The sequence below is a fragment of the Dipodomys merriami genome, unplaced genomic scaffold (genome assembly GCF_024711535.1).
Source record: "Dipodomys merriami isolate MVZ:Mamm:240054 unplaced genomic scaffold, mDipMer1.0.p SCAF_4, whole genome shotgun sequence".
Lineage (NCBI taxonomy): Eukaryota > Metazoa > Chordata > Mammalia > Rodentia > Heteromyidae > Dipodomys > Dipodomys merriami.
In genome coordinates, this window is record NW_027205603.1 from 57,719,352 (window position 1) to 57,731,833 (window position 12,482).

The window sequence follows — 12,482 nt, forward strand, 5'->3', positions numbered from 1 at the left end:
CACTTTGTCCTTATAAGAAATAATTTCAACACTTCATTGTAGTAACCAGAATGCAAGGTAAAGATGTAATTTTAATGATAGCATTTTCTAGTAATTGAGTATTGAGCAAAAGTTCATTGAGTTTCTAATACTTATTCATCTTTTCTAAGCCTGCAATATCTCTTACTTTGTGTCATGAAGTTTATCAGAGTGAGACACTTTACAATTTTCTTTCTGGGGAGGTTTTTCTAAATACAAGGCCTTACTTAAACCTCAGTAATAATTGTGTAATGAAGCACAACTGAGTGGGTGTGACATTAGAGAGGCCTTAGTTTTTGTTTGTTTATCGTAGTACTTGTGTTTGAACTCAGGGCTTTGTGCTTGGCAAGTAGGCATTCCATTGCTTGATCCAAAGACACACAGCCCTTTTTACTCTGGTTATTTTCAAAATAGGATTTCACTTTTTGCCTGGGTCAGTTTAGATCTCAGACTTACTATTTGATCTCCTTCAGGAGCTGGAGTGGGAGTCAGATGCCACCATGCCTATTTTCTGATGAGACGGGATCTCCTTAAATCCCCCTGCACCAGCATTCCCCCACCAGCAACCCCACCCTGCTCCCTCTCCCCAGGGGCTGGTCATCAGCCATGATCCTCCAGATCTCCACTTACCAAGTAGCTAAGATTATAGACCTGAGCCACCAGTGTCTTGCTGGTATTTAGTTTTTCTTAACTAAATACTATGAGTTTTTCCAGCCTGAAATTTTTGTTTTACTCTTATAAGATTTATTTAGAAGAGACTGATTATATTAAAAATGGATTACTCAAAACAACTGCAATCATAGCTTTAATATTTAGCTCAAACAGCAAGAAACATGCCTAATGAATATCTCATTACTATGAATTCACCCATAATAGCCAATATAGTCCAAGTATTAATAGTGAGAAGAATATCAGCTTTTCCTTTTTTACTCACTCTCTTCAGAATACAACCTCCTGTATTTGGAGATTTATGGTAGCACTTAACATTTTAAAGCAAAGTACTCATTGAATCACCAGTATTGACTGAATACCTATTTTCTTCCAGATAGCATTCTAAGAGTTGAGCATCCAAAATAAGCAAATCGGATAAAAATACATCATATAAATACAATATTTGTAATGTACATGTATATGGAAATGTTTATTGAATGCTTCAAACCAGCCTCCTTTCTAAAGAAGATTATAAGAAGTACTATGAATGGTGTGGATATTTCATTCTTGTTTAGGAAGACAATATTTTCTGATTTGTGTCATTGCGATAAATGGTGCATTTAAAGAACTAGTGTTATCATCTCAAAACGTGCTAGACACCTCTTTTATTAAGTGGATCCATCAGTTTTTGATGAAGTAGCTTATTTATCCCTGTTAATATGAATATCACCTTCTTTCTCCGGAATCTAGGAAGTAAATAATGATCCTCAGAAGGATTCTGCTGCATAAGGATGTACTCAAGTAGCTGGATTTTGTATTAGAAATGAGAAGTTTAATATGTGCTTAGAATGCCTAGAACTTCATTAAAGGAGCCCTTGTAAAAGAAAGAGAAAGGGAAGGGAGAGAGAGGGAAGGATAGAGAGAGAGAGGGAAGGATGGAGAGAAAAACTATCATTGAGTGTCAATCTGTTTCTATCTCCATGTGCTCTCCATGTCCTAGGAGCTTGTTTAGCTCATGACGACTCTCTGTAGGCCCACATGCTAGTCATTAGAGTGAAACTCCTCAGCAGCCTGCCTTTCTATTGTGTTCTTCATGCTGGTTGTAGTGAGGCCCCCGCCCTCATGTCTAGAGCATCTTGTAAGACATGCTCTGCTTGATGAGCTATAGTTTAATCCAAACAGACAGTAAAGACCCGGGGGGGTTTCTCATTCCTTTCATTCTGGGGTGGTCATTTTTATTACTGCAAACACATGTTTGCAAAATGCGTATTATAGCAAATCTGCTATGGCTTGAGGGCTTTGCATACTTCCTCTCTTTCTTAGGCAGACATTGTCATAGTACACTTTTGGTATCATGCAAAGGAAAACATAAAGAATAATCTTCTAAGTACTTTAAAATATTTGGATTTGTCATGACAGATCATCCCAATACTCTGAATTATCCTCAGATATGATAAACCATCAGAGGGCTATGCATTTGACAAAATTGCCTTGACATCCCTTTATGCTCATCTCAAATGAGGAAGAGTTTGGATTTTTCTCCTAGATTCTGAGTCATAGGCAAATATTAGAATTGACCCTGTTCTATTGCTACATGACACTGATTGGTCTCCTAAAAGAGTAAAAGTCTTGTAAGAAGAGTAAATTCTAAAATCAGAACTAGTTTTTCTCAACCGAAATGAGACTTGAGAAATACTCTGTCGACAAATAGACATGAAATTATGCAAACCATCTTCCGTGTGTTCAAGAGAAGAAAGAGGTAAAAATCATGTGGAAGATAAGAATGTAGATTTATTTAAAACCTGAAAAAAATCATCCAAGTGATGTATCTTCCTAAGAATATAGAAGATACAGTTGAACATATTTTATATGGAGCTATTAGCGTTGCGCAGATAGTCACAGATATTTAAAGCCTGAATTATATTTCATAAAATATGTTATTTGTTTGCTAGGACTACTCTGTCAAATGCCACAGGTTGGGTGGCTCCAACAATAAAAGAATATCTCTTACAGTCTCAGAAGCCAGAAGTGCATAATTATGGTATTGGGAGCTTTTCCTTCTTCTGAGACTACTTGTAGGCTTGATATTTGCTCTCTTTGTTGTGTTCTCACATGATGTTTTTTTCTGTGCAGGTGCGTATCTGTGCTTTAATCTCTTACATGCAATCTCTTTTTATAAATCTTACTGAATTAAGGCTCACCTGTGTCATCTCATGTTCTGCCTTACTTACCTCTTTAAAGGTTGGCTTCCAAACATAGCTGCATTCTGAAACAGTGCTTCAGCATAGGAATATATGAATTTGGAAAGAAACCCAATTCTACCTATAACAGTATCCCTCAGACATATTTAATCACAAACTACCTTTTCCACATTAAGGTCTTTCCATGATAATAAGCTTTCTCTAAAATAATGTGTTTAATGGATGCAAACCATTACATGTATATATGCAACCAATTAAGTTGAAACACTTCTATTTTGCCTTCCTCTTTCAGTGGTATTAATGAACAACTAATATCATCAACAATGAGATCTTTTAAACAATGCTTCAATGAGTAATTTTGTGTGATGACCCACCATCCCCCCCCAAAAAAAGAAAGAACATAAAATGTGAAATTGTTAGGACCACGTCAAAATTAATACAGTATTGATTAGATGAAGGAAGAAGCAAATTTAACTGGGCCCAACAAGTTCCAGGTAAACAGAGAAATATAGTTACAGACCCTGGGAATAGAACAAGACTGTGGTCTAAGATTTATTGAAACTTGATCATTTGTTTAATTAAGAATAGGGCCAAATGTTAAATTTCAAAGATAAAGGCTTCAGTAGAGAGTTAAGCACAAGAGGATGCTGGGCTAGGCATCTGCATTTCTAAGGATGGCTTGTCTCACCTCCAAGCTATTTGGGGGGCTAATCAATGCTTTCCATCACTTGGGGAAGTCCTGAGGGACCTGGAGCCTAGGCACCAGGATATTGACAAGAAATTATCTAGGCTCAGCCACCTTACTTTGCTTTGATGACTTATTGCCTTGGTTACTGGAATTGCAATCGCCATTTGTTCTGCTTTCGTAACTTTCTTGTCTATTATGAAACTGCTGCTGATCACTTGTCAATGGCCCCCTTATGGATCTTGCCTTTAAATACCCTGAGCTATTTGACTTCACTGCTGGTCTTCACTGTCTTGATATAGTGGAGGTCAGTCACCCTGGCTATTAAAAGATTCCTAGCCCAAGTGACTGAGTATTGGTGACTTCTTTCACTGATTGTGGGTTCAAGTCACACCGGCCCCAGGAAGTTGGGATACTTCATTTGTAATGTCTTTTCCCATGAGTCTAGTTATTTTCATACTTTAATCTTCTTGAAATGGAACTAGTAAGATAAACAAGAAACAGGTTTTAATATGGTTTCTCTGATGACCAAAAGATTGCAACAATTACATACATATAGGTAGCATACAACAGTTCTCATTTCTTATCTGAGATTTCACCCTTATTATCAGCTAAAATCATTAATCATTTGCTTTTATTGCTTGAATTTGAATTTCTTTAATTTCTAGTACATTGCATTCTTTGTTCATAAGTTTATTCATCCTTCCTGTTTCTTTGTTGTTTTTCTGATCATTCTAATGTCTACATCTTCTATGATTTCCAATTTTATGTTTAATCCTTTTCTATAATTTATTCTATGTTATTTAAATTTGGATAAAATCGTGCATATTATATAATGTTTTTATAATAAACCTGTTATATATTTGTGGGCTTTGAGTTCTATTTTTCATGCATATAAGTAAATACATATACATATGTATATATTATATATTTCTATATCTATATATATTTGTGTGTTGTAGTGGGATTTGAATGCAGGGGTGTGAGCTTTTCAGGCATATTCTTACCATTCTTTACATCCTTGTATTATATATTTTCAAGCATTTATTCTTGTGTGTTTCATATTAGATAAGAATTTTCTAACCACTGGGTTAATTTTCCTTACAAAATTATGTTTTATTTCCTTATGCCAAGTATTTATGGAGAAGAAGGATTGGATTGAAGTTCATTCTTTTCCCCTTGGCATTCAAATTAGAATTTCTTAAAATCTTGTTCTTTCATTTTTATGCTAGCTTTTTAGATACTTTTGTAATTACCTACAGAGCCTATAAGTGGTGGAGCAAAAGGTTATTGGCATTTATTTGAGTAAATATGTTTTCAGTTTTAGAAATAGCTTTAATTTTATTCTTTTCTTAAACATTACTTGTAAATCGATTCCACTTTTCTATTAGGGGAGACTATTTCAAGTTACTAAGATCAAATATCTGATGTTAATATATTGTACAACCTTCATAGTTGCAAGCAAATTCTTTGATGTTAACGTAATTTTAGCTCCGCTTGATTTTTAAAGACAAATCATTCTATTGGTTTCTTTTCTGAAATATGTTTTATTATCTTTTTGTTGTTCTTGTTGTTGTTGTTGGTCATGGGGCTTGAACTCTGGGCCTGGGTGTTGTCCCTCAGCTCTTCAGCTCAAGGTGAGCACTCTGCCGCTTGAGCTACAGCACCACTTCCGATTTCTTGGTGGTTTATTGGAGATAAGAGTTTCAAGGACTTTTCTGCCTGGGCTGGCTTTGAACCAAGATCCTCAGATCTCAGCCTCCTGAATAGCTAGGATTACAGGCATGAGCCATCAGCACACAGCTGTTTTATCATCTTTAAGTAGTTGTACAAAGGATTTGCCATTCAACAAACCAGTCTATGAATACAATGCATCTGGATAAATCCCACCCTTTTCAGGGAGGGGGATTGATACAATCTTTTGTTCATAGGCTATTAGCTATGTTCTGTAAATATGATCTTTAAGCAAAATATCCCCCCCGCCCCCAGCTCATTGCTCTACCTCCTTCCAACCTATAGTCGGGCCAATTCCTGCTTCTCTCGTTTGGAAAGGACTCCTTTGACCACTCAGCTACAAGTTAGAACACTTCAAGAATCCTTCCACAGCCACAGTGTTGTGCTTCACTCATTTATCACTTTAATTAGCAGTCCCTAGTCTCACCACAAGGTCTGTGACTACTAAGGCTGCATTCAATTTGTTTCCCATCATAGATCTAGCACTGCAGAATACTTGGCATAAACATGTGATGATAAACAAACAAACCAATGCTGAGTGACTGAGAACAGGGTAATATTTGACAGCAAGCCAAAAGCTGATATCAATTAGATACCTAACTTCACTGTGAGGGAGGGGCTTATATATGTGTTTAGGTCTAGCATCTGTGGAGGAGTGCTGGGGCCCAAAGATGGGGAGCTTATAGACCCTGCTACTCTGAAGGATGGAATCTGCATCATGTCATCTGTGAGAAATAGAAGCTCTGACCCTGTAAGTGCCAGGAAAGGAGCCTGAGGAATCATTCTTTTTACTAGTGTGTCTATGTAGGAAGACACAAACTCTGAGGTTAATGACAGCATCAAGGCCAAAGCAATTCTGTACTTGCATATATATATATATATATATATATATATATATATATATAGCTTTGGCCTCCTTCAGCATTGCTCATCCTTGGCCCTCCTTTCTGTCAATACCAGACAAAAACACACTTTTATAGATCATCGTTGAGTTTACTTAGGGCCAGGTTTCCATACTGGATGTTATGAGTGACCCTAGATTCTGTTTTTTTGTTCCTTTCACTCGCTCTGTAGATTTATGCATATGTCTTCGAGAACATCAAGTCAGTCCGCCTGGAAGCTGTGCTCTTATCCTCGCTGAGCATTGTGGTCTTGGTGCTTGTCAAAGAGCTGAATGAGCAGTTTAAAAGGAAAATTAAAGTTGTTCTCCCTATCGATTTAGTTTTGGTAAGTATGAGATCAACTTTCTAACTAACTGCCATTGAGTCCTTGGCAGTTGTTGGGGTGATCTGCAGACGCTTATGGTATTGTCTGCATGAACCCACAGCCCCTCCTGTGACTCATTAAAGAAGGGCTAATTTGCGTGGCTATACATTAATGTAAGAACAGGAAACATTGTGAGTCAACAATTTAAAAAGGGAGGCAACACATGTTTTCAATTGATACAGGATTTTTCATGTGCTTTTGATTTTTTGTTAATATAAATAAGATGACAAAGCCTACAATCTCATAAGGAGACATTTCGAAGGGTAAGACTCAGGAGATCTCTGGCATGAGAAAGCAATGAAGTGCGATAGTACAACCCATTGATCTAACACCTAGACAGTGTACATAGAAATACTCTCAATTAAAAAATGACAATGAATGATTGGCATGTCTACTCATATTATGTTTACTGATTTGATTTTACTTTAGTGAAAGGGGGCTCCTGGTTTTCATTAAACAGGACTGGCTCTTTAAAATAATTTTTTGTGTGTTTGTGCATGGAGGAGCCATATATTATATCAAACTCCTAAGGCTTATGGCATCATGTATATGTATATGCTTATGTGTATATGTATGCATAAAAATTTAATAGCGTTTAATGGGGACTTAACAAAACATTACATTGAAAAACAAAAAAAATTAACACAATCATGATCTACTAATGTACCATTTTATTGGATTTAGTTATTTTCTTAATGCTTTTTGGATTATGCATACGTATTATAAATAGTGTCTGAATGATTTTGTCTGTTGAAATATCCCTTTATAATGCTGGTATACTATAGGATTTTGTTCATTATTCAGGGTAGTACACTGGAAGCCACCTCTGAAGGACATGACTCCCAGAACTCATGGCACAAGTCCCCAGGCAGGCCTTAATACTATAGATCAAAATGTTAAACAAAGCGGGTCTGTTTTCTACCTTGACTGATACACCAAGTGACGACTTGACAGCCAGGTTGAATAGAGAATTATTCTGCTTCTTTGAGCAGTTGGAATGTTGCAGCCTAGGAAGACCCAACCTCTAGGCCTGCTTCTCTTCCCGCTCCAGGTGTTTCCTTCACAAGTAGATGCATGGGTAAACATGTGGATACTCTGTCCCCAGTGTCCAAATGCCAAATATCCCCCTACCACCAATGCAACCATCCTATGCCTTTTCTTGGGCTACTCTGGAAGATGCTCAGCAAGCAGCCTGAGAGCCATTTAAACAGGAAATGATAACCCTAGACATAGAGCGCATAGATTAGAAAGAGCAGCACAGATTTGACTTGCACATTTCTTCTGACCCTACAAAACTTCCGTGGCATGGGGAAGATTGCAGTTGTAGATGGGCTAGATTGCAATGCACTATAGCACTGGGTGCCTGTTCTGTGTCCTCTCACTCAGGTTCAAAGGCAGAGCTGGCCTTAACCACATACATGTAACAGACATAATGTTGAAGATGGTCCAATCACTCAATGGATAAAGAAAATTTAATTATGTTAAAGAAATACAGCAAGGAAGTAAGACAGTATCTGAAAGACTTAATACAGTCACTTAGAAAAAAATACTATTCTATCCTAATATGTATATAATTTTCACAGTATACCTGAATGGTTTTGTTATTTTTCTCTCTCATTCTTTTACAAATCCTTGAGGACATTTTACTTTTTAGGGTCATGCGATGTTTTAGAAATGTCTGCAAGTTCAGAAATGCTCAGATAGGAAAGAAATTACAAAATGCTATTATTGGCCATTAATTGTTAGATATTTTTTTTGTGTTGTTGGTATAGTTTGCTATAGTTTTCTTTGTGGGCATGCATACAGTAATTTTTTTGCTTTAAGTAGATAATTAGTTTGTCTTTTAAACTATGGCAAATTGATATCCCGACCATGTTAAAATTATCAGAGTGAAAAGATAATAAGAAAATAGGTTAAAAATTGAGGATGATGTAGTTGGTAAAACAAGGGCTGAACTGCCTTTGGTTTGTGTTTTAAAGATGACTAGACTATGGGTATGGACAGAGAACCTGTGACTTGCTTATAAACCTCACTAATAGCCTGGTAAGATTTCTGAGACTTCACAGAAGTCATTAAAAATTATAAAACAAAAGGGGAGGAGAAGAGAAGATGGTAAGCAAGACTAGAATAGTTGAATATGACACAACATATGTAACACAACAAATCCCTTTACTTTGCACAAATAGTATATGCTAGTTTAAAATATTGGGTCCAAACCAGGTTGTGAACTAGCATGCTTCTACCTCAAGGAAGAGTCATTTTTCAAAATTCAAAAATCTTCAAAGGGGATCGAATCATTGATGGTTAACATAAATTGGGAATAAGAATTCAGTATCTCAACCTCTTGAGACATTGTTGTCATATGTATTGCTTTATAAAGCCTCCCTCTGGATTGTGAAAGACTAGTGTTTAGTTTGGACTGTGGGATCTGAACATAAACACACACACAATGTACAATTATATAATCCCATATTCTGCATTTTATTTCCCTTCAAAATTGGCCATAACTGTGTTGACATAAGGTATAATAATAGAAGAGCTATTATAATAATAGAAGAGCATCAAATTTTGAGGCCATAAATTATATGCTTTCATTTTCACAAATATATTTTTCACAAGACAATATGTTAGAAAAGAACTTTACAACTTGGGGGGGATGGAAGGGAGGGAAAGTTGGAGAAAAATGAGGGAGAGGGTAACAATATTTGACAAGAAATGTATTCATTACCTTATGTATATAACTATAACCCCTTTGTACCTCACCTTGACAATTAAATTAAGTTAAAAATAATTTTACATAGCAATTGCACAATTGTGTGTGGTATATTATTATATGCAAATATTTGTGAGATGTAGTAATCAGATGTGTCATGTGAAATATTTATAATTTCTTTGTATTGGGAACAGTACAAATCCTCTCTGCTAGCTATTTTCAAGTGTAATATTAATCTTTGTCAACCATGGTTATCTCACTGTGCTACAGAACACCAGAACTTATTCTTCCTATCCTACTGTACCTTTGTACATGTTGATCATCTTCTCTCTACCTCATCTTCCCGAATTTTCAAGGCTTTTTTACTTATTTGAGACAGGGTCTTCATGTTGGTCGCAAACTCACAGCCACCTGAGTTAATGGGATTATAAGTGTGTACCCCCATGCTTGGCTTGCTTTTTTTAATGTTTTACTAATGAATAAAATACATGTAATGACTGCATTCCTCTTGTAATTATGAAGCATACAATGTTTACTTTGAAATGGTTTTAAGGTACTTAAAAGGCTAGTAATATGTATCCTTTTTCCTTTCCTCAAATGGAACAATACAGATTATCGCTGCATCATTTGCTTGCTATTTTACCAATATGGAAAGCTCTTATGGATTAGAAGTCATTGGTCATATTCCCAAAGGGTAATGTAGTTTTTCTTTTCATGTATTATTTGTTGGTTTGTTTGTGTTATGATGAGGCAGAAGCTAGGGGAGGGGTTGGTTGTTGAGTATGCATTTCATTTCTTTTTGTGCCTGTATGAGAAAATTCTAAGAAGTTTCTTTTATAAATGATAGAATAAAACTTTTTTAAAAAAATTATTTTATTATAAAGATGCTGTACAGAGGAGAATCAAACTTTTCTAGTAACTTTTGAGGCCATAAAAACAAAATGTTTTATATAACATCACTCCAGGTAAAGAAATTCAGACAATATTTATAAAAATAGAATTTGGAGGGAAAAAAATTCAAGGGAATTGCATTTGCAAATTAGAGTCATGCTATTGGAATGAGTTTCTCCCGCTCCTCCCCCCACCCCATATTCTTTTGCCTATTTCTATTTTATTAAGATCATGGTGAAAGTAGAAAGAAACATTTGAACAGAAGCACCCAGGCCTCAGCGGTGGAATTTAGTAGCAAGAGACGGGGAAGATCTTGAGGAGCAAGTGTGATTACTTTCTAGCTTACAGCCTTCCTCTAGACCCAAGGAGAAATTTAACAACAAAGAAAATGTACACACTAAAAGCACTGTTCGCTCTAAAAGATTGTTCCAAAATTAGACTGAAAAAACGAAGGTATATTAGGGGAAAAGGGGTGGTTTTCTTTTTTATTATCTCTCTCTTTAATAAGTTGTATGTACCAGACATCGATACACATAAAGATGAGAGAGCTATTGTTGTTGGGACCACTATTTTTTTTTAATTTAAACCTCATTTGGTTTCTAATGACACTCAAATAGAGGAGCAGTAGACATTTCTCAAGGATTAAAAAAAACCCAAATATTAAAAATCCCCCCCCCCGCCCCCGCATCGTTACTAGCCTATGTTGGTCTGGGCTAAAGATTATTACCTGAATCAACTGGAATCTTCTAAAGGTGGCTCTGCTTCTCTGTCTTTCAAAGGTAACTTATCATTTTCTTTGCATGCCAATTGCTGTTACTATTAGACACATTCAATTTCCATGAAACAAAAGTTCTTTATACTTAGAAATCGTGGTGGTTTTATGTCTTACAACCTGTGATCATACAAATCAATAGCTCATGAGGATACACTTCAATAAATGGGTAAAAAGTCATGCCATTCTTCCAATCTCTTCTGATTTCCCTTATTTGAAACGACCTTTCTAGAAAAACACCCTTTTAAAGTATCATAAAAATGAACAAGGGTTTGAAGAGATGAAGTTGAGACTGAACCTCAGCTGGTTCATTTTGTTTGTGACTTTAACTGATAATGTTTTCTTTCTCCCTAAAGTGGTTATAATGGTGCTTTGTTTGAGGGTTTTGAGGAGAATAAAGAAATAGCTAATAAGAAAAGCCCAGCATGCTATTTACATACAAATATTAAATCAATATGAACTCACTTCCCTTTTTCTTTTAGTTTGCCAGAGAGAATTTTGTTTTGATTTGTTTGTTTTGGTAAATCTCCCAAAGAATCATCAGGAATTCATAAATGAGGACACTCTGGCTTAAGTGGTTTTCAAAGGGCTACAAGACAATGGCTGGGTATTATTTGAAAAATATTTTGGTCATTTCCTTAAAATGGAGCTAAGTGTTGTCATGTATTTTACAATACTGAGTAGATGGAATCTTCCTACATATTTTTTTTCTTAACATGCGTAAGCCTTAGTTAAGTGCACTATGAAAGGGTTGAATTAAAAATGTAATTAAGATAAAGAAGTCAATGGCAATATTTAGGGATTAGCTCAAGAATCGCAGCCCACAGAAAACTAGTGTGCTCACAGCACTGCAGAATTCAAGGGAGGAAATGCATTCTCCACTGGCAGCCAAATAAATATTTGGAAAGGTTCAAATGAAAGAACATTTCCACATTTGCTTTTGTTTCTGATACAGGGAATTTCTTTCTTTCTTTCCTTATTTCCTTTCTTTCTTTCCTTCTTTTCTCTCTCCCTTCCTTCCTTCCTTCCTTCCCTCCTTCCTTCCTTCCTTCCTTCTTTCCTTTCTTTCTCTCTCTCTTTCTCTCTTCCTTCCTTCCTACCTTCCTTCCTTCCTTCCTTCCTTCCTTCCTTCCTTCCTTCCTTTCTTTCTTTCTTTCTTTCTTTCTCTCTTCCTTCCTTCCTTCCTTCCTTCCTTCCTTCCTTTCTTTCTTTCTTTCTTTCTTTCTTTCTCTCTCTCTTTCTTTCTTTCTTTCTTTCTTTCTTTCTTTCTTTCTTTCTTTCTTTCTTTCTTTCTTTCTTTCTTCTTTCTTTCTTTCTTTCTTTCTTTCTTTCTTTCTTTCTTTCTTTCTTTCTTTCTTTCTTTCTTTCTTTCTTTCTTTCTTTCTTTCTTTCTTTCTTTCTTTCTTTCTTTCTTCCTTCCTTTCTCAGAATTTCTGTGGTGTAACCTGAATTCCCTGAGCATAAATGCCAGTTGGATACAGGAAGCTGACCCTGTGGGTGTTACTTATAATTTTGCTTTCCTGCTAAATAATGTTGAAAATAAAGGGCTTC

At 35.9% G+C, this 12,482-nt stretch overlaps 1 protein-coding gene across 4 annotated transcripts in view; it reads left to right on the plus strand.

Annotated features, from left to right (window-relative positions):
* Nucleotides 1-12,482, plus strand: part of Slc26a7 (solute carrier family 26 member 7) — a 111,821-nt gene that overhangs the window by 58,838 nt on the left and 40,501 nt on the right. For all 4 annotated transcript variants that reach the window (XM_069991043.1, XM_069991045.1, XM_069991044.1 and 1 more), the window contains exons 6-7: nucleotides 6,364-6,516; nucleotides 9,880-9,962. In XM_069991043.1, coding sequence (XP_069847144.1) covers nucleotides 6,364-6,516; nucleotides 9,880-9,962 — 236 coding nt within the window. The remainder of the gene's footprint in view (nucleotides 1-6,363; nucleotides 6,517-9,879; nucleotides 9,963-12,482) is intronic.